Source organism: Argopecten irradians, chromosome 14, assembly GCF_041381155.1.
Source record: "Argopecten irradians isolate NY chromosome 14, Ai_NY, whole genome shotgun sequence".
Lineage (NCBI taxonomy): Eukaryota > Metazoa > Mollusca > Bivalvia > Pectinida > Pectinidae > Argopecten > Argopecten irradians.
The window spans coordinates 4,321,618-4,349,491 of record NC_091147.1 but is presented as its reverse complement, the minus strand read 5'-3'; the positions used below and the strand labels follow the sequence as shown (position 1 = coordinate 4,349,491).

General features: G+C 35.3%; 1 protein-coding gene across 1 annotated transcript in view; it reads left to right on the top strand.

The window, feature by feature from the left end:
- Positions 1 to 27,447, top strand: part of LOC138308119 (uncharacterized) — a 62,329-nt gene extending 34,882 nt beyond the window's left edge. Inside the window, exons 39-81 of the mRNA XM_069249064.1 lie at positions 153 to 314; positions 2,008 to 2,169; positions 2,557 to 2,718; positions 3,059 to 3,220; positions 3,754 to 3,915; positions 4,248 to 4,409; positions 4,690 to 4,851; positions 5,174 to 5,335; positions 5,687 to 5,845; positions 6,101 to 6,259; positions 6,630 to 6,791; positions 7,109 to 7,270; positions 7,663 to 7,824; positions 8,335 to 8,394; positions 8,435 to 8,536; positions 9,118 to 9,279; positions 9,725 to 9,886; positions 10,185 to 10,346; positions 10,483 to 10,644; positions 11,002 to 11,163; positions 11,418 to 11,579; positions 11,970 to 12,128; positions 12,468 to 12,629; positions 14,024 to 14,185; positions 14,661 to 14,819; positions 15,121 to 15,279; positions 15,672 to 15,833; positions 15,999 to 16,160; positions 16,391 to 16,552; positions 17,086 to 17,247; positions 17,797 to 17,958; positions 18,924 to 19,085; positions 19,434 to 19,595; positions 19,923 to 20,081; positions 20,479 to 20,640; positions 20,980 to 21,141; positions 21,488 to 21,649; positions 21,973 to 22,134; positions 22,446 to 22,481; positions 23,008 to 23,316; positions 23,547 to 23,855; positions 24,346 to 24,510; positions 26,765 to 27,447. Of these exons, the coding sequence (XP_069105165.1) occupies positions 153 to 314; positions 2,008 to 2,169; positions 2,557 to 2,718; positions 3,059 to 3,220; positions 3,754 to 3,915; positions 4,248 to 4,409; positions 4,690 to 4,851; positions 5,174 to 5,335; positions 5,687 to 5,845; positions 6,101 to 6,259; positions 6,630 to 6,791; positions 7,109 to 7,270; positions 7,663 to 7,824; positions 8,335 to 8,394; positions 8,435 to 8,536; positions 9,118 to 9,279; positions 9,725 to 9,886; positions 10,185 to 10,346; positions 10,483 to 10,644; positions 11,002 to 11,163; positions 11,418 to 11,579; positions 11,970 to 12,128; positions 12,468 to 12,629; positions 14,024 to 14,185; positions 14,661 to 14,819; positions 15,121 to 15,279; positions 15,672 to 15,833; positions 15,999 to 16,160; positions 16,391 to 16,552; positions 17,086 to 17,247; positions 17,797 to 17,958; positions 18,924 to 19,085; positions 19,434 to 19,595; positions 19,923 to 20,081; positions 20,479 to 20,640; positions 20,980 to 21,141; positions 21,488 to 21,649; positions 21,973 to 22,134; positions 22,446 to 22,481; positions 23,008 to 23,316; positions 23,547 to 23,855; positions 24,346 to 24,510; positions 26,765 to 26,964 (6,995 nt within the window). The 3' untranslated portion in view covers positions 26,965 to 27,447. The remainder of the gene's footprint in view (positions 1 to 152; positions 315 to 2,007; positions 2,170 to 2,556; positions 2,719 to 3,058; positions 3,221 to 3,753; positions 3,916 to 4,247; positions 4,410 to 4,689; positions 4,852 to 5,173; positions 5,336 to 5,686; positions 5,846 to 6,100; positions 6,260 to 6,629; positions 6,792 to 7,108; positions 7,271 to 7,662; positions 7,825 to 8,334; positions 8,395 to 8,434; positions 8,537 to 9,117; positions 9,280 to 9,724; positions 9,887 to 10,184; positions 10,347 to 10,482; positions 10,645 to 11,001; positions 11,164 to 11,417; positions 11,580 to 11,969; positions 12,129 to 12,467; positions 12,630 to 14,023; positions 14,186 to 14,660; positions 14,820 to 15,120; positions 15,280 to 15,671; positions 15,834 to 15,998; positions 16,161 to 16,390; positions 16,553 to 17,085; positions 17,248 to 17,796; positions 17,959 to 18,923; positions 19,086 to 19,433; positions 19,596 to 19,922; positions 20,082 to 20,478; positions 20,641 to 20,979; positions 21,142 to 21,487; positions 21,650 to 21,972; positions 22,135 to 22,445; positions 22,482 to 23,007; positions 23,317 to 23,546; positions 23,856 to 24,345; positions 24,511 to 26,764) is intronic.
- The last annotated feature ends 427 nt before the right edge of the window (positions 27,448 to 27,874 follow it).

The window sequence follows — 27,874 nt, the reverse complement described above, 5'->3', positions numbered from 1 at the left end:
GAAAAACATGTCTAGCATATTACTATGTTTTATCATCTGGAACAATTAACGATAGAGTCAATGTTTTCTGTTAATTAAAGGTATTAGTTCATAACGTTTCTAAATCATTTTCCAAACCAAACCACTTATCTAAGCAATAATTGAACACACAGGTCCTCAGTATGGTGAGAACTGTCTACCTGAATTAGCCGGAAGTTGTATGTACAACGACCAACTAAGATGTGTACGGAATGGAACATCCTCTGATTATGTGTGTCGCTGTAACGATGAGTCTAGAGAGTACTGGGATACAGAGGAACATCACTGTAAACTCAGTAAGTAGGTCAAGGTACATCACTGTAAACAGCGTAAATAGGTCAATGAACATCACTGTAAACAGAGAAAGTAGGTCAAGTAACATCACTGTAAACAAGTACGTATGTATGTCAAGGAACATCACTGTAAACTCATAAGTAGTAAGTAATCACTGTAACAGCTAAGGTCAATGACATCACTGTAAACGAAGTAGGTCAAATAACATCACTGTAAACATAAGTAGTCAAAGAGACAAGACATCGTAACTGTTAAACAGTGTATGTATGTAAATGTCAGGAACATCACTGTAAACAGGTAGTAGTCAGACATCACTGTAAACAGAGTATAGTCAAGAAACATCACTGTAAACAGTGTATGTATGTCAAGGAACATCACTGTAAAGTGTATGTATGTCAAGAATCACTGTATCAGGTAAAAGGGTAACAGTGTATGGTCAAGGAACATCACTGTAAACAGTGTAGTATGTCAAGAACATCACTGTAAAACAGTTATGTATGTCAAGGAACATCACTGTAAACAGGTATCAGAACATCCTGTAAACAGGTATGTATGTCAAGGAACATCACTGTAAACAGAAGTAACATCACTGTAAACAGGTATGTATGTCAAGGAACATCACTGTAAACAGGTAGTATGTCAAGGAACATCACTGTAAACAGAGTAGTCAAGGAACATCACTGTAAACAGTGTATGTATGTCAAGGAACATCACTTACTGTAAAGAACCTGAACGTGTATGTATGTCAAGGAACATCACTGTAAACAGTAGTTCAAGAACATCACTGTAAACAGTGTATGTATGTCAAGGAACATCACTGTAAACAGAGTAAGTAGGTCAAGAACATCACTGTAAACATCACGTAAACAGGTAAGTCAAGAACATCACTGTAAACAGTGTATGTATGTCAAGGAACATCACTGTAAACAGATAAGTAGTCAAGAACATCACTGTAAACAGAGAGAAGTAGTAGTATGCAAGAACATCACTGTAAACAGAAGTAGTCAAGGAATCACTGTAAACAGGGTATGTATGTCAAGGAACATCATACTGTAATCAGTATGTATGTAACAGGTATGTATGTCAAGGAACATCACTGTAACAGTAAAGAAACATCACTGTAACAGTAGTCAAGAACATCACTGTAAACAGTGTATGTATGTCAAGGAACATCACTGTAAACAGATGTATGTCAAAACAACTGTAAAAGTGTACAATCACTGTAAACAGGTATGTATGTCAAGGAACATCACTGTAAACAGTGTATCAAACATTTAAACAGAGTAAGAAGATCGAACCTCTTAGAAAAACAACATACAATGTAAGATTTTGTTCAAATTTAAAGTTATGTGATATCTCATCCATATCGTGTTTATTTAGATTCAATTTTATTTTTGTTCCTTCTGTCTTTTGTTTTAATTTAAGTATTTTAGTTTGTTATTTTACATCTTCAAACAATATGTTTATCACCAAAATCTACATCCTATGAATATAAATGTAATACTACTATGATGAACGCTATTACATTGTAAGTATACCCTGGCTGTTAATAGGAAAGTAATTGAATCAATCAAACAAACAAGCAAAAAGTATAAGTATATCATGTATATATTGATGCTCACCTGGTATATTTTACACACTTTGAAATTATTGAACAATTTTCGTAATGATTAAATTTGTGTTGTACTATTCTAGGACCTGAAAACAATGGCGTTTGTGACGGAGACTTCCCTTCAAGCTGTATACATAACGACCACCTGAAATGTCTACTGGATATCAGTAGTAACCAGTTCACGTGTCGGTGTGAGAATGAGGAGGGCTTCTACTGGGATAGCACCACCCACACGTGTAAACAAAGTAAGATAACATCAAGGGCAATGTATATCATTCATATTCTTCAGGAACTATTCATTGGTGTAATATACATTTTGACTGTGTCTTCTGCAAAGATGTAAAATAACGAATTAAGAATGTACTTAACTCGTATGAAAGCCAAGTAAGTATTGCTAATTTTAAAAAACAACATATCAAATGACAGGTTACAAACAACCAAAATAATAAAAGTTAATAAACTATCAGTTTCTGTAGTATTTTGGGTTTGTTTTGTATTTTTTGTTTTTGCTTTTTGTTATGTCATATATTTTTTTTTCAATTACAAAAATTAAAAATTGACCACATAGACTGAGTTTTATTAATTTAATAATATTGTATTATTTTTATTAAATCATTTGATTTCTTTTAAAGGATCCGGCTACAACCAAGCTTGTAATCCTAATATGCCAAACAACTGTAGGGGTTATATCGGTATGGCGTGCCTTCCCTCCTCGTCCCACACCAACTACTCGTGTATGTGTGAGGATGAGCATGCTTTGTTCTGGGATTCCAGCACCATGGAGTGTAAAACAAGTATGTACAATACAAAAATCAAATATAGGTACTATGACGATGGCCCTTTGCTCTCAGTCGAATTTATTTTTTTATTATTCAAATGAAATGAAGATAATATTCTGGTATGTAATTATTATATTGGATATAATTAAATCATTATTTCCTCATCTAACCTTCCCAATGGAATTTAACATATAAAATCTTTTCATTACAATACATGCAAATGGAATATTCTTGGTATACCGACAGGTACGTCATTTAGACCAGCTGCATTTATTTGATTTTTCACTCGCGTTATTATTGAATAGTCGTCTATTTTAACATGAATACAAATTATAAGGTCTGTCTTCTAATGTAGGACCTGAGTTTGGATCGCGGTGTCAGTCCGACTTCCCCGACAGCTGTCTCAGTAATACCCAGTTGAAGTGTCTGTTAGACAGTTCCACTGGAGAGCCTATATGTAGGTGTACAGAACCAGAAAACTTGTTTTGGGACGGAGCTGAACGTCAGTGTAAACCAAGTAAGTACATCAGAAACGTTTCTCAAAACCAAGATAAAAAATAACCCCATTGGATGGTCGATTAAACAGAAAATCTTGAAAAAAAATCTCCTTAACGCATTCGCGGTCATCGATTCAGAGGATTTAGATTTAAATGTTTTAAAGACAAACAGCATAATCGCATTCTTTACCACTACGCCTTTCTATGAAAATAAATGGATTCCCAGCCGTATCTGGCTCGATTTTTTTTCATTCCCGAGTTAGATTAAGGTTATACAGCAGTCAGTCGAGAAGCTCTAAAATGACTTGTATGTAACAAAGAACGAGACGAGACTGATGTTTGATTTGTTTCTTTCCTACGTATAAGACAACGATGGAATTTCAGCTGTTGGGGAGCATTTTCACCGTGCCATTATAATAGGGTTGTATGCTTACTCCACATCGGACATACTATAACGTCACTATGTTACATTCCGTTTTCTGTGGTAAAATTGAGTTCCCTTTCCAACAGTTGATGTAGTAACGTGTAATGGTAATGGTTCTCTTATTTGTAGGGCCAGACCACGAAGGGGAGTGCCAGTCAGAGTTACCCGACAGTTGTAAACACAATAAACACCTGAAATGTATAGACAACGGAGATGGTAAAAACGCTGTGTGTCGGTGTCAGAACGAGAGTCAGCTCTACTGGGACAGCTCCACATTCCAGTGCAGACCAAGTAGGTTAATATAACGTAAAGGAAAACATTATCAATACACACGTTTATTAAATATAAATGTGTATGATAATTATGTTTCCGCCTTAATAATGCTGACAACATTTTTTTCAATTACATAAGATACAATAACAGGCATCGTAATTATACAAAAAAGAAGCGAATCGAACAATAATTGACACAGTTACGATTATGTGTAGCCAACTTTTATCTATTAAAACTTTTTCGACCTTTCAATTTTGTTTATTGACGTCATTAACAGGCTATATTTAGTTTGGTGGAGCGTTTCACTTCTTATACACGACTTGTTAACGTATTGTTTGATTGGAAACCAGGATCTGGATACGAGCAGTCATGTAACCCAGACCTACCCAACAGCTGTAAGAGGCAGGCGCTACTCAAGTGTTTACAGGTGGGGGCTACGGCGGAATACTCATGTCGCTGTGAGGACGAAAATGTACTCTTCTGGGACTCGTATGATGCGATCTGCAAAGAACGTAAGGGAACATTGATATACATAGTGATAATGACACAGTGACTGTATTATACTAGTGTGTTATCAATTTGAATCGTTGATTTTTAGAAGTAACACAATTTTATCTGATACAAATGTGATATATTTGTTCTAATTCTTTGGAAATTCGGCTTTGATCTGTTGATCGTTTTAAGTAGTATTGGTTTATGCTTTAAAACCAATGAGTCACTAAATATGTCTTGTACGCCAATTGGCTTAATAAACGTAATTACTAAGTAGCTATTGTTATTCCTATATTGTAGGGCCAGAGTATGGAGCGGGCTGTGATTCTGGTTTTCCCGGAAGTTGCCAGCCAAAGTCCGAACTCCTTTGTGTAACCGGTAGTACTGGATCTGGATATAGATGTGAATGTGCTGATGAAAGGACAACATATTGGGATCCAGCGGTGCTTCAATGTAAAACACGTGAGTGACAATGTGAATACAAATTCATGTGGATAATTAAGACAAAACATACCCAAACAAGAAACATCCGGATCTATTGCATTATTTAGATATTAATGAAGCATTTATAAATATTAACTTAGCTAGGTTTACGTTTTATTGTAGCTTTATTAAAGCCGTTGATAATAATTACAATTTCAAATAATCATAAGATATGCTAGTTGATTGTACAGCCATAAGTGATGTGATATCTTGATGTCATTTTGAATAGTACTAAATTGATACTGCCGAGTGTCTTAAATGGTGTGGGTAATACATTTAACGATCAATTACGTTTATATAGGGCCAGAATACGGATATGAGTGTGTCTCTACGTATGCCGAGAGTTGTAAACACAACACACACCTGGTCTGTATACCATCTAGTGACAAGGGAAGCTACTCGTGTCTGTGTAAGGACGAGAGCCGGTATTATTGGGACGAGGGAGAATCGGAATGTAAATCACGTGAGTGTCGTTACGTTTTTGTTGTGTTGTTTATCGTTGTCACAATCATTTCGGTTGTAGTAATCCATACGTTTGGCAAAACGTTCTAAAGAAGCAATAGAACACAAAACTTTACAACCAAAAACTGTTATAAATATTTTATTCAAAATGAAGCTTACTGATTGATGAAATCATAATCTGAAATCAAATAAAAAGTTACAAAAATGTTATTACAAGATTCATTTTTTTACTTCATAAATACTACGTACGTAATGACACATTGTTGTTCAAACATTTTTTACCGTGACACTATATATCTATTTCCTGTGTCCATTTACGAAGAATATTGCACTTTTCTTGGATTTATTACAGGACCATCGTATGGTGCTCAGTGTCAGCTCGGTATGTTGGAGAGCTGTATGTACAATAGTGAACTAGCCTGCATCCAGACCCAATCAGGCAACCATAGCTGTCAGTGTAAAGACGAAGACGCCACCTACTGGGACTTTACTAATCAAACTTGTACTCCAAGTAAGCATGGGAGGAAACTCTATTTTTGGATTTTCAATGTAACGTAGAAGCTATAATTGCGTTGTTTTAGGTTTTGTCTCAATGTTCTGATTAGATAATCAATTGCAAAATGTATTTAAATTATCGCATTGCTCACAAAGGCCTATTTACGATCAAAGTCTTTTTTGATAAGCATTTTGTTCAGAAGTTGAATTCTGTTAACCCATAGTGAAAGGTTATATATGATTTATATTTTGAATCTGTGTTGCATTACAGGACCGCAGTACGGGGAGCCATGTGATGCTAACTTTATCGACAGTTGTGCGTTCAATGTCGATCTTCAATGTTCTCTATCAGACGACGGAAATCATATATGTATGTGTGCAGACGAAAACGTTACATTCTGGGATCCACAGACCAACCAGTGTAAACAAAGTAAAACCAATATTAAATGTGTATTCCACGTGACTGTCTAATTCAAGATATATCTTTTCTATGTTTTTTAAAAAAAAGCCCGAATGCATAAAATTTGTAATCAAGTCAAATGGTTCATTATGTTGCCTATAACTAATCATTCCACATGACTTTCATATTTTGATATAAACTTACACCTTGTCGCATTCTATACGTTCCGGTTCTAAGCTCCATATCTATACAATTTGTAATCATGGCTCATTTTAGATTCATTAACAAGGATTTTGTCTTGACTTGTTAAAAGAAGCTTGTATTAAATGTGCAGGTATGAACTCATAATCATGATTGGATTTGTGATATTGTGATTACTTTTTCTTCATGTATTTACCAGGGCCTTATTACGGATCTAGTTGTGACGCAGAACATCCTGAAAGCTGTCTCTTCAATGAACAACTAGCGTGTTTGCCCCTTGAAAATGAAAACAGGTCGACATGTCGATGTGAAAATGAGACCGCGTTTTACTGGGACCATACTGATACGGAATGTAAACCACGTAAGTATCTAAAATTATTGAGTTCAAAATCTGCACATATTCCGTGTAGTAGATGAATTGAATGAAAATTTGCCGAAGTGTTACAAAGGTCTATTAAAGCATTAAATATTCTTATCGTCTTTTCTGACATTGAAACTTTTCAAACCCTAATGTGAATGTTAACTCATCATAAATCTCGGATAGAATCCATTCCGTTGAAGGTTAATGGTCTTGAATACCTTATCAGGCTTTCTTTTTTTATTTTGGGTGCTTGGTTTGCATTTCGAATAGACTGTTAAATATCAATCTTATCTCGTGTGCTGATTTGTTCTGAACAGGCCTTCACTACGGTTCCGGCTGTAACCCCAATCTACTGAACAGCTGTGAACATAAGTCTGACCTGAAATGCCTGTCATTGGGCAACACAAACCGGTTCACGTGCCAGTGTGCGGACGAGGCCATTACCTTCTGGGACGACGATTCCTTACACTGTTCCACTAGTAGGTCATACAGTCAGGATGTATATAACATTTCAACGACATTTAATCGGTTGTAAACTTTAAACAATATCCATTAAGTATCCGACGTCAATTGGCTTTATCATGTGCGTTATTTGCTTGAGTATTTTGGAAGTCTGTTCGTGGTTGTGTTTAATCGAAATCAGTTATCCAATATATTGTAGTTATGATTAATTTCAGATGTCGAACATCTGTTAGTAAAATTGAAACAAAAATAACATTGTTAAGTTATACTAAACCTCTTCCTGCTTTACTAGTGACCATGATGTTCTACGAAGTTATGATATTGGCTTTTGCTAAAGTTTAGCCTTACACGTATGACACAAGACTGAAACATATGAAACACGACTGAAACATATTTGTATCAATTATAGGACCTAAGTATGGAGACAAGTGTGATTCCGATCATTCCGATAGTTGTATACACAACTCAGAGTTAAGCTGCCTACCAAATTCTTACTCTGGAGATTTCACCTGCCAATGTAAAAACGAGAACGACACATTCTGGAATAAACAGACGACCTCGTGTCTAACACGTGAGTATTGTCTTACATTAATCGTATGCTTAATCTCTACTCAATATATCTTATATATACGTTACGTATCTTGATATTCATATTTTGTGGGTGGATGGGAATACAATTCATATTTTGTGGGTGGACTAAAATAGCGTATCTAAATACATTGTATTCATATTTTGTGGGTGGATGAGAATACAACTAAAATAGCGTATCTAAATACATTGTATTCATATTTTGTGGGTGGATGAGAATATAACTAAAATAGCGTATCTAAATACATTGTATTCATATTTTGTGGGTGGATGAGAATATAACTAAAATAGCGTATCTAAATACATTGTATTCATATTTTGTGGGTGGATGAGAATACAACTAAAATAGCGTATCTTAATATTCATATTTTGTGGGTAGAAGATAATACAACTGAAATAGCTAGATCCTAATGACGTCATACGACTTTACTGATACAAATCAGCTTCATGGCGAATTCGATTTTTATCACTTGTCGATTATTTTATTCCCCAGGACCTAAGTATGGTGACCAGTGTAACCCTGACTTACCGCACAGCTGTATACACAATACACATCTACAATGTCTTACCGCACAGCTGTATACACAATACACATCTACAATGTCTTCTGGACGTGGTATCGGGCAACTACAGCTGCCAATGTGTCAACGAGACGTCAACCTTCTGGGAGTCGACTGCTGCAGAGTGTGCTTCTAGTAAGTTGATAAAGGATAACAAAATGCTGTTTTACAATTAATTAACATGTTTTGATTTGTGTTATATAAATAGAGGATCTTAAAAGTAGTGGATATGTAATACGAAATGTATAATAAAATTTAATGAAAAACTATATAATATATTTTTATTGTATTATCACATGACCTTAGTATCTATGGAAATATAGACAAAACTTTCAATTCCGTTGCTATGTAAGAATGGCGAAACCAGGCTTTAATTTGACGCTTCCGACTACCCAGTCAACCCGGGGCATCATATTTTGGTTACGACGATTTTATTACACGTGTGTATTACGATATGACATGACCATCTGACCTAGCAGAACGAGTCAGTTATGTGATAACTATAAACTAGCAAAACTAGTGTTTTGTCATTTGTGTTATAGATGAATGCAAATTACAGTCAGATATTATTTGGATTATTATTTTTGTTCATTTTTTCACTTTATTTTCACATGTTTTACTCGTGTACAAAGTTTACATATCGATATTTTAATCTTTTTAGCCTTGATCATTGTGATCATAATATGTTGTTACATTTTACATTTAACTCTTCTTAGGACCAGGTAACAGACAAGGTTGTGATGGAGCTTTCCCTGATAGCTGCCAGTTTAATAACGAACAAAAGTGTTTATATTCAAACGAAAGCAGAGAATACATTTGTCAGTGTGCCAATGAGGATTCTACCTACTGGCGTGAAGAAAGCAGTCAATGTGAAACTCGTAAGTATGATATCAATTATGTTTTTGGATTATAAATTATAAGTCAGCACAGACCATGATTATATTATAATATTACATACCGTGACTGACAACATTTTTTATAGGTGTAAAATGATTCTAATCTGTATACGCGTCCCAATCTGCGTACATAAATTTAACGTTTCAAACTATTGACATATTGCGCAGTGATAATAAAATGGTATGAGATATACTGTCCAATTGAAGGCAGTCCGCATGTTTATCAAGACTCACGTAACACAAACACAGCCATATACTATAGAATGAACAAAAATGTACAAAAAGACAAATGAAAATAACATTGAATAAGATAAACCCAAGAAATTAGATTGTAAGGATTCCTTGTTATCCGGACCGTACCGTTGATATTAAATGTTTGACACATGTGATTTACTGTATACATATGTCATTACATCTGTGACTTTAGGACCTGAATACGGAGATGAATGCCTCCCTGGCTATAGAGATAGCTGTCGACACAAAGATTTCCTAACCTGCACGGTGTCCGAAACTACAGGGAAAGCCACATGTAAATGTATAAACGAATCGGCGACATTCTGGGAATCTACAAAATCTGAATGTAAAACAAGTAAGAACAATAATGAACGACTAAGTTTCTTTTCTTAATTTTACCTTTTGAACCATAACCGATATTCGCATAGTGGTATGTCTCCGCATATTGCTTTCGTGTTTAAATATCGCAATGCTTTGCTTTCATACAATTTCTGCATGGTTGAAAGCATGTTTTGCTTCCCAATTCTTTTGTATTTTAAAACTGTTTTGATTGAGATCATTTAATAACACGTGTTCTACTCAAAAGCATTTATGCTTTAACAATGAATTTCTATTCGAACAGTAATATAAAAATTATATCAATATGTGTACAGGGCCAGAATACGGATCAGCATGTGACCCGGAATTCCCAGAAAGTTGTGCCCCTCAGGAGGAACTTAATTGTTTACTATCAGACGAGCATGGTACCCGTGTGTGTCAGTGTATAAACGAATCCTCTACATTCTGGGACCCCTCAAAGCGGCATTGTGACAAGCGTAAGTTGTTTTATTAATATATATTATATATTATTTAAATTGTATCAGTTTTATCTGTAATAGACACAAGCAAACGATATTTCTATTGTTTCGGAGACAACATGTAAACAAATATTTCACATATCCTATGTTTTAGGACCCTCGTACGGAAGTGAGTGTTCATCAGAATACCCCAACAGTTGTGAACACAAGTCAGAACTCCAATGTCTTTATTCCAACCACTCTAACACATACGTATGTCAGTGTGCAGACGAGACAACCACGTTTTGGGATCCAACATCTGCTACATGTGAATCACGTAAGTTATGGTTTAATTTAACCGCTTTTTACATGTATCATTTATTTTTTTTCTAGTGGAGTTTCACATATTTAAGGCACATCACTACAAAACCTCTACCTGTAAGTCACGAGTTCGAATCCAATGTGGGGCAGTTGCTAGGTACTGACCACTGGTCGGTTTTTCTCCACATGCAGACCTGACATGTCCATAAATAGCACGTAAAATAAACCAAAAAAAATAAACATTTACCGCTAAATTTCCATATATTGTCTGTATGAATCTCAAAAAGGTTTTAAGTTTTATTTGAGTGATCGTTCCATTAGACTTAGGTCACAGCGGTTGATATGACTATAGGTATAAATGCATATATCACAGGATCACAGTACGGTTCTTCCTGTGACATGGATTACCCGGAGAGTTGCCAACCTCAGTCTCAACTGGAATGTCTACCATCAGAGAGTGCAGAGAACTATACCTGTCAGTGCCGTAACGAAACATCCAATTTCTGGCATCCGTCCTCTGAGATTTGTAAACAAAGTAAGTATTAAATTTATCAAGGAACGTTAGAAAAATTTCCAGTGTTCCGGTTCATGTTAATTTAAACATTGCAATAACGTTTAGATCAAAATTCAATTTTTTTTCAGTTTAAACGCATTGCATACATGGGACGCCGTCCTGAAATGATCATAACTATAGGCCGTTAAGGCAAACAACCGTACCGATTTGACTGCGTCAACCCTCTGATGAAATCCTCTTTTCCTGAGATCACCTATTATGTTCTCTTTTTCTAGGACCAGAGTATGGTGACCAATGTCTCAGTAACTTAGTGGATAGCTGTCTCTATAACACTGAGCTGAGTTGTCGCTACTCGGACGAGACGGGTGTATATAACTGTCAGTGTCACAACGAAACCGCATCCTTCTGGAATCCAACGGAAGCAAGATGTCAACAAAGTATGAATATTTGAATATATATATAATAAAAACAATAACGACTCACTAGTGAGCGCTTTCGCCCGATTCAAGGGAGCTCTTCAGACTGTTATATTTACATATATTTTAACTTTGATTTTGAATATATTTTGTTGGTTTAATGAAAACTTAGTAAATGTTGTATGTCATATTTAGTAACCCCTGAAAGCTAGAAGACATCCATTCGTAATAACAATGATAAAATCTTATACGTTGTATATAGTCATGAAACGCAACAGACTAATAATAATTCAATTTTATATTAAATAATTGAACTATATCTAGCAACTGCAACCATTTATTAAATAAACATCAGTTTGACTTTTTTTTCGCATGAATTGTACCTCTAACCCCAATATTTGACACCAACAGGACCAGAGTACGGGTCTAACTGCATGAAGGAGCTAACCACGAGTTGTCAGTACCAGGACGAGTTAGTGTGTGCTACGACAGAAAACGGAAGTAGCATCTGTCAATGTCAGAACGAGTCTATAACCTTCTGGAATACAGAACTGAATAAGTGTTCTCCACGTATGTAGATATTCCATATAACAAAACATGATATTTAGAAACTATGCAATGAATAACAACCGCAAAACCAAGTTCTTATAATACATATTGAATTCATATTCTCGATCTTTTTAAAATCGTAATAACCTGACTCATCCTCAGATGTAAACAAACTGAAATAATTTTTTTTAAATTTAAAAATGTAAATTATGTTGTCGGAAATAACAAAAACTAGCAATACAACTTTATTTGACACCACTCAAGATGAATAACATGCACTTTAACCTTTTGTAAATATCTTGATTTATAATTATGTTAATGGTGTGTAAACTTTAAATCCTTACTTTGATGTATGATCAGGACCAGCACATGACGGCCACTGTGACAAGTCGTTCCCTGATAGCTGTCAGCCCAGCAGTCAGTTACAGTGCCTGCCTATGGAGGACGGCGATAACAATACCTGCCAGTGCAGAAATGTCACAGCAGACTTCTGGGAGGATTCTAGTCTTACCTGTAAACCACGTAAGGGCACAATAATTGTCTTCATTATATAAGAACTATCATATCCAGTAAGGGCAGTTTGGTAGTTAAACTGGATATGATAGTTCGTAGGAAGATGAAACGTCATGGGGGGGCAAAGATCCTCAATATTTTGTAACCCCCCCCCCCCCCCGCCGCACCTACAGGAGGAGATTAATTCAACTCCCAACCATGTATGCTTTATATACATTTTTCATATATCACTAAATTTAATCCTTGTACACATTTATAGACAATGGAGTCGCTAAAAGGAAATTAACGAATACGCAAATTGGCCAAATTAGCGTGTGAGCGTCGAAGGTGCGAGATTTTGGTGTTTTATTAGGGGTCTGAGGGTGACCCCCGGGATGAGTTTTATGTATTTTGATAATTTTGCGATCGCCCGAAAGCGCGAGATTTTGGTGTTTTGGGGGTCCGGGGGTCTCCCCTGGGAAAAAATTACGATTTAGAATGGCTTAGATGAGTTTTACGATGCATTTTGATGTATTTGCGAGCGCCCAAAGGCGCGAGAATTTGGTGTTAGGGGGGTCCGGGGGTCTCCCCCGGGAAAAAAATTACGATTTAGAATGGCTGAGATGAGTTTTACGATAAATTTTAATGATTATAAAGCGTTCTTAACATGGTAATTTTTCGATTTAAAGCTACCTGCATTTAGAAATGATAATTGTGTCGTCATAACATTATGCAACCCTACTCGATCTGAATATACCGGCTTCACACCATCGGCACATTGTTGTGTAACATAAAAAAATGAATTAATTGTCTCGCTAAGACATATAAACAAATTGATCTTTTAAGAGACATTTTTTTTAAATAGTACATAGAATCCCTTGATGGACATTTTTAGTTTAGTTTGTGTGTATTGAATTTTTAATATTTAAGGTTTGACATTATGTGCTTGAAATGCGCCGCGCAGCGGAAAATTTTCTAGAATGAAGTACGAAAAATATGCAGGAGGACCCTTTTTTCTTTCAAATAAGCATTTTTAGAAAATTTCAGTCGGCGAAAATGGGGGGGCAAAAAGACATGTTTGCCCCCCCCCCCCCCGCCTGGGGAACGGGGGGGGGGCAGTTGCCCCCCCTGCCCCCCCGCTGCCCCCCCCCCCCCCCCCCCCCCCCCCCCGCTTCCTATGCCCCTGAGTTTTATGTACCATACGTTATATCTCGCCATTGGAACCATGACGTCACATGATTCTTATATGATCGAGTTAGGAACACAGATATGTGGTTCTTTTTTATTTAGGAAAGAAAGGTTTTGTGTGTACGGTTTTAATACTTTTAATACAAATAAATTACACATCTAGAATCTTTTTATTTGAATTTGAATGTCTAGGTTTTTTAATATTTCAAATACCCTTACATAATCATTTGTTATAGGACCGTCCTACGGCGAAATATGTGATCCTACCTACCCAGACAGTTGTGAGCACAATAAACAGTTAACATGTAATGAGGACAAACTATCTGGAAAATTTGTGTGTCAGTGTACAAACGAGACTGAAACGTTCTGGCACAATGTCACGTCAACCTGTAGTACACGTAAGTAATCTAAAAAGGGATATCGTGACGTCGTCAACAATGTTGACCCCGTGTATTGATGATGTCACGTGTGACATGTTATTCCTACCCCGATATTCGCGGGGATAACCCTTTAAAACATAAACCGAATTTATAACAGAGATTCTCTAACACATAATTAAGTTAACGTGTACAAAACCCGTTATCATACAAAATGGAAACTGTCTACACTTGCAGTCAGTTTTCAGTGTTTATACTCTTTCGAATCAGTTTCAACAATCCTGTTTATGGATTTACTTGAATGTAGATTTTTTTATGTTATGGAGATATTAATACAACAATTTAAGTATATTATCATCATAAACCAAGAAGTTATCGCCCTTTGTGTGTTTCAAATCAATCAGGCGTGTCATTACCAACGGAAGCGTTATTTTGTTTCTTTGTATTCTTAATAAAAACGTTACATGCCAGATTTAAATATTGTCTACAACAACAGGGCCATCTTATGGGGACCAGTGTCTTCCCGAGTTTTCTGAGAGTTGCATCCACAACGACCAGCTAGTGTGTCTACCGAACGACAAAGGGAACTCAGTATGTCAGTGTATGAACGAAACCTCAACTTACTGGAGTCCAGACGATGCCGCGTGTGAAAAACGTAAGTGTATTTTTTAACTTATGTTACTTTTACTTACTTTCCGTCTTGTCCTTATACCTTCAATTTGATACGGTATAACATTAAGCCTTTGATTTCTGAAATGGTTTCGTATTGAATTTGACAAAAATACCACCTATTTTCCTCCTATCCAAATGAAATTAAACAAATAATGACACCGCTTCTAACTTTAATATAACTAGTGTGGATTATTATATAAATATAAATTAAATTGATAAAAAACGGTATATGTATTAAATAATTGCTTATTATATTAACGTATAATTTTCTTGGTTTCTTCTAGGACCTTCGTATGGACAACAATGTGATACAAACCTAACAGACAGCTGTTCCTACAACTCACAGTTGGTATGTGTTGGTGATAAAGATGGCGTCGGTAGGTGTCAGTGTGAGAACGAGGCTGCTGACTACTGGAACAACAACACCAAAACATGTGACACACGTACGTAAAGTCGGGAACACGGATGAGATATCTAATTGGAATATAATTTATAATAATGCTACTAGCTTTGGAATTTATTACAAATGTACCGTATATCTATGCTTTCGACTGCTTTGAATTTCTGATATGGTTTACAGTTTTCAAGTTTTTCCTAGATATGATTGTGGTCAGCTTATTGCCTCCATAGCAACCACACAATACAATTGGTATCTATACTACGGACAAGTCCAATAATAGACATCCATCGTGAACTAACGTTGGTACAATATAGGCATTGCTTTATGTTTTATGAGATTTAAGTTATAGGAACACAACGTATGATGTGAATGCAAATTACATGCTTTGGAAGATGATAGCGATGATTTATATGACGATGATTATGGTAATTTCAGGGGTTGAATACAACCAGGATTGTTCGCCTGGGGAAATCAATAGTTGCGCCTTTTCGTCGGAGCTTGAATGTATGTTGTCTCCTGACGGAACAAAAAGTACTTGTCAGTGTCGAAATGAAACCTCGACATTCTGGGAGTCTGCGAACACCAAATGTAAACCAAGTACGTAACATATGTTATTTTGAATTTTAAATATTCCTGGTTCCTTTTGATTTCCATCAAATATTAGTTAACGAAATATTTTCTAATTTTGATTTAATAAGCCATAAATGTACAAATATGCAATAATGTATAGTAATGTTTACACTGTGTTGTATGTTCGCACAGGACCAGCATACGGGGACAATTGTTCCGCATCATACAGGGATAGCTGTCTATCAAACACACAGCTGACCTGTTCATTTTCGCTTGAATTTGGAACACATGTATGTCAGTGTGTGGATGAAAACACTACGTTTTGGGAACCTTCCGATAATACCTGTAAAATGAGTAAGTCGGAGCTAATCGTTTCTGGTTTTACTATAAACTTATATAAATATTATATATCTTATTTAGCGAATTTATTCACAAGTATAGATTTTCATTTTATACAAGTTATCATTTAGGTGGCAGCGATAGGCTTGTTATTAAAATTGTGATTTTGTATGATATTCTTATTGAGCTAAAGATTTAATGACTACGTTTTTTCGTTAATAACGTTTGCTAACGTCGTTTCCCAGGACCAGGCTATGGAAGCCCGTGTGACAACTCCTTCCCTGACAGTTGTCTGTATAACAGTGATCTGGTATGTACCGACACAGGCGCCACTGGTGTGCCGACCTGTCGGTGTAACAACGAAACGTCCACGTACTGGGACAGCCAGGCTCTGCAGTGTAAAACAAGTACGTAGGGTACTTATATAACACCAAAACTTTGAGTATGTTATACTAATAAAATAGCCAGTCGCTGCAGTACAAATTAAGTACGTAGGGTATTTATATAACACTAAAACGTTGAGTATATTAATACGTATTTCTATTTAGAGTACGTGAAATAATTATATTGAGATATCACCAAGGATATACAATGTTAAAGAGAACGTAAATTATCATGTATGTGAAACGGCATAATTTTACAATATCAAACGATTACATTAATAAACAAACCTTTTACTTACCTTATACTGCGGTAGTCCGTACCAGTACAGATTATTTGTGAAAAATAATAAAATCGATTAAACAAAATCAAACAAAAATCTGTAAAATTTTATATGAATTTGAGTTTTATTTCTTAATGAAATTTTGCATTCGTGGAACAAGTTTTTATCTACTCGAACTTTTCGTTTCCTCAATTGAATTTAAAGATTACACCAATAACTGGATCAAATGTTATTATAATTTGCTTACAATTAGTTCACTTCTCTGTTTTATAACAGGACCTACGTATGGATCTGGTTGTGATCAGGACGTCCCTGGAAATTGTGAATATAATGACCAGCTGAGATGTACAGTGAATATATCATCAAACCAATACACCTGTCAATGTGCAGATGAAGTGAACACATTCTGGGATCCTGTTGATACCACATGTAAATCACGTAAGTAGGGTATGGGTAAATCGTGCATTACAGGTATTATACAAATGTGTGTTTAAAAAATCAAAATGGATTTTGTCAGTTAGAATGGACATTAATTAAACAAATGTACTCCGTTCTAACTTTCTTCCATACAATTGTATAGCTTGCGCAAATTGCACATTGATTTTCTCAAGCATTGATTTGTAACGGAGCCTGATAAGTTAGCTTGTTTAAAGTTCAAGATTTTCGATGACTTGCAAACATTCCATTTGAAAAAAAGGAAATTGATTTAACCCACCCTTGTCAAATTTAACAAAACTTAACCATCCTTGCTTAAATTGTCGTATATCCCAAATTTATTTATGCGAGTCTATAAACAGTATACGTGTACTTGTCTTCCCTTCGATATGTTTGTCTCTTTGTGTTTAACATACGTGTTTTTGTAATTTATTTTAAACAGAGTGATATTAACATCTTTTGACAATATCAGAAACATTTACCTACATTTTATGTGTAATAAGGGAATTACAATTGTCACGAATCTACATAGCATGATCTTTTTCCGTTTAGGTCCGGAATATGGAGGTCCCTGTGACAAGAATTACCAGGACAGCTGTATGTTTAAATCAGACTTGGTTTGTCTCCCTTCCGCCGAAACCGGTGAATTCATCTGTCAGTGTGGAAATGAGACTGCCACGTTCTGGAATCCTGGTCAAAATTCCTGTGATAAACGTATGTGGACTTTCTTGTTGATCTCTGATTAATTTGATCAAACACCAAAAGTGATTTATGAATAAATGTAATTTTGCATGTACTTAATATGTGCATATAAACAGGGAAATAAATTCTACATTAACCCCGATACATTAAATAGTGATCCAAAAGTCTGGTGGCATTAAAAGTTTTATAGTTAATTTATCAATTATCTTATATTAAAACAGATTCAATTTTAATTGCCATTTTCCGATAATAGTTGAACCAACCAATAAAACAATTATATTATCAATATGTCACATGACTTATCAAACCGTCTGACAATCTAATTAAAATACATATCCTTATAACCACTCCGTTCAATATAGGATCTGACAATATTCCATATGGGGTCACGTTCGGATGACCTTTTACCACGTGTACTCCAGATCAAATACATTTTCTACACATTTCTACTTCAATTGATAAAGCTATTTGGTCCCAGTAAGCTTATACATTTAGCATTGTTATGCACTTTGGGCGAGATGACTACATACACGAAAATAATTCGGACAGTTTTTTTCAAACTAGTTCGTCCCCAGTCAAGATTCTGGCAGTGCCAATTTGATTGGTCATTTCCAAAGGTCATCCTGACGTGACCCCTAATGGGATGTTGTCAGATCCTCATATCAAACGTAGTGATAATAAGGATCTGTATTTTAATCAGATTGACCGTCTGATTGCCATAAAACTTAAATGGTCATATTCATTCCGTCTTCTAATGCATTATAAAATATTATCTGCCATTATTATTCAACCAATTTTATTGATAATAATCAGTAGAATTGAGCAACAGACTACGCTTATATTAGCCCTCTTCTAGCCATAGATTTGATAAATATATATACAGCTGATGAATTGAACTTATTTAAGTCATTGACATATTTCTACGATTAATGTAAAATAGTGGACTCTTATTTATCGGTAAGGTTTCCTTTATACAGGACCTGGCTATGGCGCCACATGTACATCGGCCCTCCCGGACAGTTGTCTACACAACTCCCAGCTCAAATGTATGGTACCCCCGGGATCTACTCAGCCCACGTGTCAGTGTCAAAACGAGGTCGATACCTACTGGGATGTACAAACAAATACATGTAAACCAAGTAAGTGACATTGTTCAGTTAGAAGACAATTTGAGTAATATTACATTTTTACAAAGTTTTCATAGAATTTACAGATGTTCAGATATGTTCTTTTGCTTGTCCTTCTGTGACAGTGTATTCAAAAGATCCTCGATAACTTTTTATCATGGAACTGATCACTAGATTTACTGAGTAATAATAATTATTCTGCCTTTTAATATTCAATCATCAAATTCGTTTCATACTCGTTTTGAAACTGAAATATGTCCTGGATGCACGTAATTGAGGTTGGTTTCCTAAGACGCAATCACATTCCATGTTTTATTGTATTTATTTAGGTAAATCATAACAACATTGTAATCGTTTCAGGACCAGTTTATGGAGACGAATGCGACTCTAATAAAGTTGACAGTTGTCGTCATAATTCCCAGCTGAAATGTCTCCAGTCTAAGACCACAGGGCTCTACCAGTGTCAGTGTAGTGACGAAACATCTACATTCTGGGAGAGTTCAACAGAGACCTGTAAAACACGTAAGTGTCATATCATCAGAAGTATTTTTCTAAGATCCGTTTTATTCATGATTGCGCCTAAATACCTACAAACATAATAGAACAAATGACAATAATTTGAAACGTTGAACGTGATACTAAGTTTCTTTACCAGTAACCGATGATATTGACGGTGATTATAATTCCCGATTTGCAGAAAAAGTATATGTGAACATTTGATCCATTGAGAAATATTTGGGCCATATCTACTCTACAGCCACACCGCGAAAAGTTAAAATTTAATTTCAAAAATGATGGTTTGTAACGAAATCAGAACCAGTTGGTTAAATTTTTAACTGTACATCACAGGTCCAGATTATGAGGAAGCGTGTAAGCCGAATTTCCCTGATAGTTGTGTACACAAGTCCGAACTCGTATGTTCAGCAACTCCGACCGGGGACTACAAGTGTCAGTGTAAGGACGAGACAACGACATTCTGGCAGACGGACACCAAGAAATGCACAAAACGTATGTAATAATATTAGAACATAATTAAAATGTACTATAATGTTAATGTTTACATAGATTGTGTAATAGAATACAGAATTAACATAAAAATACAACAAGACCTGTATAATGAAAAAGTAATGGAACATCTAAAAATGAACGTTAACGCACCGCTATATCACATTTGTAAATAATGTGTCAGTAATGCCAAATAAATGGAAAAGTAATGAAGTAAAAAAAACCTTAACAATTCGAGTTCTGCTAATAGTACATACTAACCCTACGAAACGAATAAGTAAATTGCAGTTAGAGATTGGTAGCATATCATTACAACATATCTCAATACGTCTTACCTTATTATTAATACAACATATTCTATAAATAAAGGGATTCTGAACTTATTGCCCGTCTTTTTCAGGCCCCGCATACGGTGATAAATGTGAGTCTAAATTCCTCGAGAGTTGTCAACATAACTCCGACTTACATTGTTTAAAATCGCCCACAAGTAAACAGTTTACGTGTCAGTGTAAGGACGAGACAAGTCTGTTCTGGGACCAGGATATGTCCAAGTGTAAACCGCGTAAGTAAACAGCTCATTATAATGGTACATACTTTATAGCGGCTCAGTAAGCCAGTATCCAGGAATACTATATACGAACATACGGAATGTATAGGATGATAGTCCATTCGCATCGTGTCTCCATCTTGAGTGGTGCAATGTTCAAGAGATGAAATTTTGTTTAACATAAAAATGATTTTAATTTAATCACAGAAGGTTTTTGGATCATCTTGTTGAATATATTCTCCTGATTGGAGTTGAATTGTTATTTCGCCATAGTGCTCTTTACAGAATACATTGATGTAATAGTTTTTCATTTGTTTCAATATTCATTTTTGTGTATCCAATATTTTCCTTCAGGACCAGGATACGGTAAAAAATGTCAACCTGGATTCAAAAACAGCTGTGTCCATAATAGTGAGCTGGAGTGTTCCCCCGTGACACCGGGAGGGGAGAACACGTGTCACTGTAAGAATGAAAACAGCACTTTCTGGGACTCGGCGGCCACCACATGTAAAATCAGTAAGTAATATTTCATATAATATATCTGTTTAGGCAAGCTTATTTTATAAAACAATTATTTCACGCATGGTGTTATGATGAACCTCGTATATTCCGTTTAGTGTTATTAAAACATATTTTGGAGTCTAAAGTCTAGGAAACGTCCAATAAAAACTCACCTTAAATATTGTAAATTCTATAGTAGAACCTGAATTTAGATATCGATATGCTGTAAACTAGTATTGGTGCAGCTAATATGTAGATCTTTTTCATTCATTATGCATTATCTTAATCGGAGACATGAGTTTGAAAAAGGATAAATTATCCAAATACGAATGTTGCTAAATGTTGATAAATTGTGCTGCAGGACCGGAATTTGGAGAGACATGTCAGGCAGAATTTCCCAATAGCTGTAACCATAACAACGAGCTGCAGTGCCTTCCTGTCAGTGATGGGTCGGGTGATGTGTGTCGCTGTAAGGACACTGACACACAGTTCTGGGATCATAGAGAATCAAGATGTAAAATCAGTACGTATTAAAGTCTGATGGTAGAACATATCATCACTTTCCTTTAGGGACATGCTGTTAAAGTAATGTTCAAGACGCGCAAAAAATAAGATTTTGACATTCTTGCACATTTCGCTTAGCTTTATGCCATATCTTGCTCGTTTTGTGTTCTGCAATGATAGATACTTCTCATTAGCTACATACTAAACGTGCGTAGCAAAACAATGTAAGGAATGACCTCTATTCATTCTCAATATGTGTATAGACCTATTTAACGATCCGCACACATTTTTGAATTTTATTGTACTTCAAAAATGTAGTATTTACGGATATTCTTTTTGAAGGACCTACATATGGCTCCGACTGCCAGTCCGGTTACCCAGATAGCTGTATGTACAGTGATCATCTGAAATGTCGGGAGACGGGAGAACCCAGCAAATTCTCGTGTCTTTGTGTGGACGAGATTTTACTGTTCTGGGATAACACGACCAACTCCTGTCAAATCCGTAAGTTTGACCCATATATAATTGAACCTGTAAATTACTATTAGTTTAACTATGGAAAAGTATGAGTGAAACATTGACACGCGACTTTTAGGTCTGCATTTAAAACTTCGTTACTACAAATAATTGTACTATTATTTGTAGGTTTTCTATAAACCTTAATTTTATCTTTAATGCATCAATATCATATAAGTTGTCAGCGTTTGAATAAGAAAACAGCTTAACGAATTGCTCATTTATATTGTTTATTTGATGTTTATTACAACTGGTATTCATCATATGCCTTTAACAGTGTTCTTATTTTTATGCTACAGGTCCAACAACTACCACACCACCACCTATTCCTAAAGGTATGATTTCGGTCATTTCATGAACATCGCGATATCAAAGGAGTATTTTATAACATAACTAAGCATTAACTATTGTTTTGAAGATTAACTATCTTCAAATATGATTTACTGACATCTATAAAGACCATAAATTGCGTAAAACAATAATTCAAGGCTTAACATTCTTCACTCATTTTGGGGTCTCATCTTTGAGGTTAATTAGATTAGAACAAGAACACTGTTTATCAACGACGATACATTCCACAATATGGAACAGACATTTTGAAGGAACTGGACATTTCCATGGCAACATAATTGACGCCAACATTGTCACACACTGTTATCCATATATTAGTCTTCACTTTTGTTTGGTTACTTACACTGTAATAGTGACAAGTGAATGCAAATATATGACAGGGAAACATTTATCGTAACATGATATTTATTTTATTTCTCATATTTCAACATTCCATGAACTATACTATACAATAATTATTTCTACAATTTGATTGGATCAAAATAACGACCGTTGTTCTCTGTTTAACAGCATTATTCTTCAGCGGAGATGAGGGTGTGTTGGGAGATCGGCGAGTGACGTCTAAGTGCTACATAGAAAATTTCACAGACTGGGAATCACTGGTCATTTCCAGGAACAACTCCAACCTCATTACGCTCACGGCAGCCACAGGCAAACTGCAGTCCAATTTCGATAGGTTTGTCAAGGCCAAGCCAATGATGAGAGGAAATAAAGCCGGCATCTTCTTCCGGTTTGGCCGACTGCAGTGTAAAGATGAAGGAACATACACATGCGCGGTGGATGGGGAATATGCGCAGACAGCGGAAATAGTGGCTAAAAGTAGGTTAACACTTATATAATGTATTATCAATATATTAACATGATGTAATGTTGACGTCTTGACATACAATTCTCCAGTTTAATAATCACAATACATTTTAGGTGAGATTGAGGTCCTATTGTCGGTTTAACATTCTGTATTTATCCTAAATAATATAAAACAGAATCAATTACCATTATATATTACATATTAATTGCTAAATGAAATGTCTTTTGTTGTATGTTCACAGCACCCGCCAAAGGAGTACCTAAACTTTCGTTAGATGGTGAAATTTTCGGAGAAAGACGAACTGTATTTACATGTTCTGGAAATCCAGGATATCCCTATGGAAAACTGGGATGGAAAGTTAAATTCAAGGATGAGAATAATTTCAAAGATTTCGTGTTCCACAGTAGCAGGAGCGTGGTAACAGACAATAACTGTGTCCGTCAGGAGGTGGTTAACACTACGTTTCTCTTCACTATGAAGTGGAATGGCGCCAAACTCCGCTGTCATGCAGACAAAAAGTATGCCGAGGTCGACATTTGGCTTATTTCAGGTAAGTAAGCTTTACCAGGTAGATATCAGTTCGTACTCGACAAGACAACCATATCGAAAAGCTGTCAGTAATATCTAAAATACACTGTCAGTAATATCTAAAATACAGTTTTTTGTAAAAATCTGAAATAATTTAAATATTTGAGTTAAGTGTAGTTATGGGTGAAGTCAACTACATACTTAGATAAATATCTGCTTATCTCCGTAGGATTATACAATATTCGTTATATAAATGTATAAAGCAACAAAGGCAACAATAAAAAAGCAAGATTAAAAGCAACATATACTAAAATTTTAAAAAGCTATAATTAATTATACAGAACCGAAGTATATATGAGTAATAAAGATATGTTAGAAGCCGACAAGTACTAAATATACTAATATTAGTATAATGTAATTGTCACTTTGCTGACATATTTTTATTTATAGGTATATATACGGCACCTGTACCATATCTTTAAGACCATTAATGAAACGATTTGATATTGTAGAGAACATATGTGATCATGCCGAGTTGAATACAAGAATCAAACACCCGTACACACGTAAGAAGTATATATACTGTCTAGAGGAGCGAATCATGAGCGATAACTGTCCCGATGGCCTCTATTTCGACGAGACAAGGAGTGAATGTGTGTTGGAGAACCAATCAGCAGGTCAGTGTTAATATGTTGTTATAAAGTAGACATAAGGTGAATAATATACAATTATGGCCCTCTGTGGAGGGATACATCTAGATGTGTCTCCCTGGAAAGAGCTATTTTCTCGAGGGCGAAGCCCGAGTGTAAATAACTCTTTCCAGGCAGACAATTCTAGATGTCTTCCGACACATTGGGACACAATTATCTTATTATACCGAACAGAATGAAAATTAATTCATAAACTTGTTATCTGGTTAAAGAACACATAATCATGTTTTATAATAACATTACTAAATTCGTCGGACTCCAAAAAAAAAAGCGACAGCGTTGCCATTGTTGGTGGACGTTGCAGACGACGTCCACTTCCGGTCACGTGCAGAGCTTCCAGGTTATTTCCCTGGGAAGTTATTTCCCTGGGGTTATTTCCCTCGCCTTCCAAATCCGGGGAGATATCTAACTTATTCAAGGTCATGTTTTCAAGTTTAATCCAATCAGAATATTCTAAATCAAAGTGAGGTATAATAATGTGTAAGATATATTATTAACATGTTGGCGGTATCCCTATTTCAAATAACGCTAAATTTTATGTTTGAAATTTACCAATACGTCGCCCCTTGTCAAACAATCTGATTTCAGTGACCTTTATACTATTTTTACTGCAGATAAATTGCACACCTAGCAACATTAATAGAAATGGACAGTTCGTCACAGTATATATGTATACTTATGTGCATCTGTGTGCTCCATTTCTGACTTTTTATTGTTCCTAAAGACGCCAAATTGTACTTATGTGACTTAATTATCCATTTTTCGCTATGCTGGTTCCTAAAGACGCCGCGATGTTTGTTCGTAAAGACGCCAAATTGTACTAATGCGACATTTAATTATCCATTTTGCGCTATGTATTGTTCGTAAAGACGCCAAATTGTACTTATGCAACATTTAATTATCCATTTTTCGCTATGTTTGTTCGTAAAGACGCCATATTGTACTTATATGACTTAATTATCCATTTTTCGCTATGTATTTTTCCTAAAGATGCCGAATTGTACTTATGAGACTTTAATTATCCATTTTTCGCTATGTATTGTTCCTTAAGACGCCAAATTGTACTTATGCGACATTTAATTATCCATTTTTCGCTATGTGTTGTTCCTAAAGATGCCGAATTGTACTTATGTGACTTTAATTATCCATTTTTCGCTATGTATTGTTCCTAAAGACGCCAAATTGTACTTATGTGACTTTAGTTATCCATTTTTCGCTATGTATTGTTCCTTAAGACGCCAAATTGTACTTAAGCGACATTTAATTATCCATTTTCGCTATGTGTTGTTCCTAAAGATGCCGAATTGTACTTATGTGACTTTAATTATCCATTTTTCGCTATGTATTGTTCCTAAAGACGCTAAATTGTACTTATGTGACTTTAATTATCCATTTTTCGCTATGTATTGTTCCTAAAGACGCCAATTTGTACTTATGTGACTTTAGTTATCCATTTTTCGCTATGCTGGTTCCTAAAGACGCCGCTATGTTTGTTCGTAAAGACGCCAAATTGTACTAATGCGACATTTAATTATCCATTTTGCGCTATGTATTGTTCGTAAAGACGCCCAATTGTACTTATGCAACATTTAATTGTCCATTTTTCGCTATGTTTGTTCGTAAAGACGCCATATTGTACTTATATGACTTAATTATCCATTTTTCGCTATGTATTGTTCCTAAAGATGCCGAATTGTACTTATGAGACTTTAATTATCCATTTTTCGCTATGTATTGTTCCTTAAGACGCCAAATTGTACTTATGCGACATTTAATTATCCATTTTTCGCTATGTGTTGTTCCTAAAGATGCCGAATTGTACTTATGTGACTTTAATTATCCATTTTTCGCTATGTGTTGTTCCTAAAGACGCCAATTTGTACTTATGTGACTTTAGTTATCCATTTTTCGCTATGTATTGTTCCTAAAGACCCCAAATTGTACTTATGTGACTTTAGTCTCTATTTCTTACTAAGTATTTTTCGTTACAGACGCTGAGTTGTACTCTTTAATTATCCATTTCTAGCCGTAAAAGGTTCCTTTAAGACGCAGAATTGTATTTTGTTGAATTTTAGTTCTCTATTTCTAACCATGCGTTGTTCATTTCAGACGCTGAGCTGTATTCTTTAGTTATCCATTTATAACCGTAAAAAGTTCCTGTAAGACGCCGAATTGTACTTGTGTGACTTTTCTATTTCTTACTATGTTTTGTTCTTTACAGACGCTGAGTTGTACTCGTGTGCGGGTAAGGCTCCTGGTGTGGCTATACCGGACAAAGTGGACTGTAAGAAGTACTATCTATGTAGTCATGGCGACAAACATTTACGGGAATGTCAACATGGCTATTTCGCAATGAACGGTCCACCGTACTGTGTCAACAGATACGCAGAGTCTTTCTGTGGCACAAGTAAAACTATCTAACGAGCACGGAGTTTATATTAAATAGTTCTTAGGTTATACTGGGGTTGTTGCTCTGGGCTCATCTATGTATATATGCATTACATCACGTTAATAGTTCAGTACCCATCAGGATTCGTCATTTATAAAGATCGATATAGTTACATGTTAATTAATTTCCACTATATATCGGTTTATGATTTCAATCATGTATTCTTCGTCTTATTTTCAATTATGTTAGATTTTTTCATGGACTCTTATATTGAGTAGTTTGATAATTGAATATATACTTGCGTTGATAATTGTGCAATATCCTATGTCATAATTCATTCTCTTCATTTGTATAGGAAAGATAACTGCATTTTCATTCTTATGATTTTATTAATTACATTATATTTTATATATAAACCTGTTGATAACAAACCTGTATATGTTCGCATTTCGAGATAAATATCATACATGTATGTCCATCTCACAAAGATAATAAACATACTATTCAGCTTCTTAGCAGTTGTATTATTCCGTTATTTATCACAATGCGGCATTATTGACACTGGTAAATATTCCATGTTTTCGTACGTAATCTGAAGTTCTGGTTGACTGATTCTGTTTTTATAAACAAACTCCGAGAATGCAGCACAATCGACGTTATCGTGGTGCCGTAATAGAGACATGCATTGCGTATTGATTACGAAAAATAGTCCCTTGATAAAATTCAAGAATTCTCTAAAGAGATAATTATCAACATTGACATCAATATTTCATATTTCAATCGACTTATGGAAAAAAATAAGAATCACAATTTTCAAACATTTTGTTTTGCATACGCCGGTAAAAACATTAAATATTCTCCTAACACCCGAACGAAATGAAATGTAGTTGTACAGTGTATATCGCTTGAAATTATTAGTTATATATTCTTATACAAGTACGA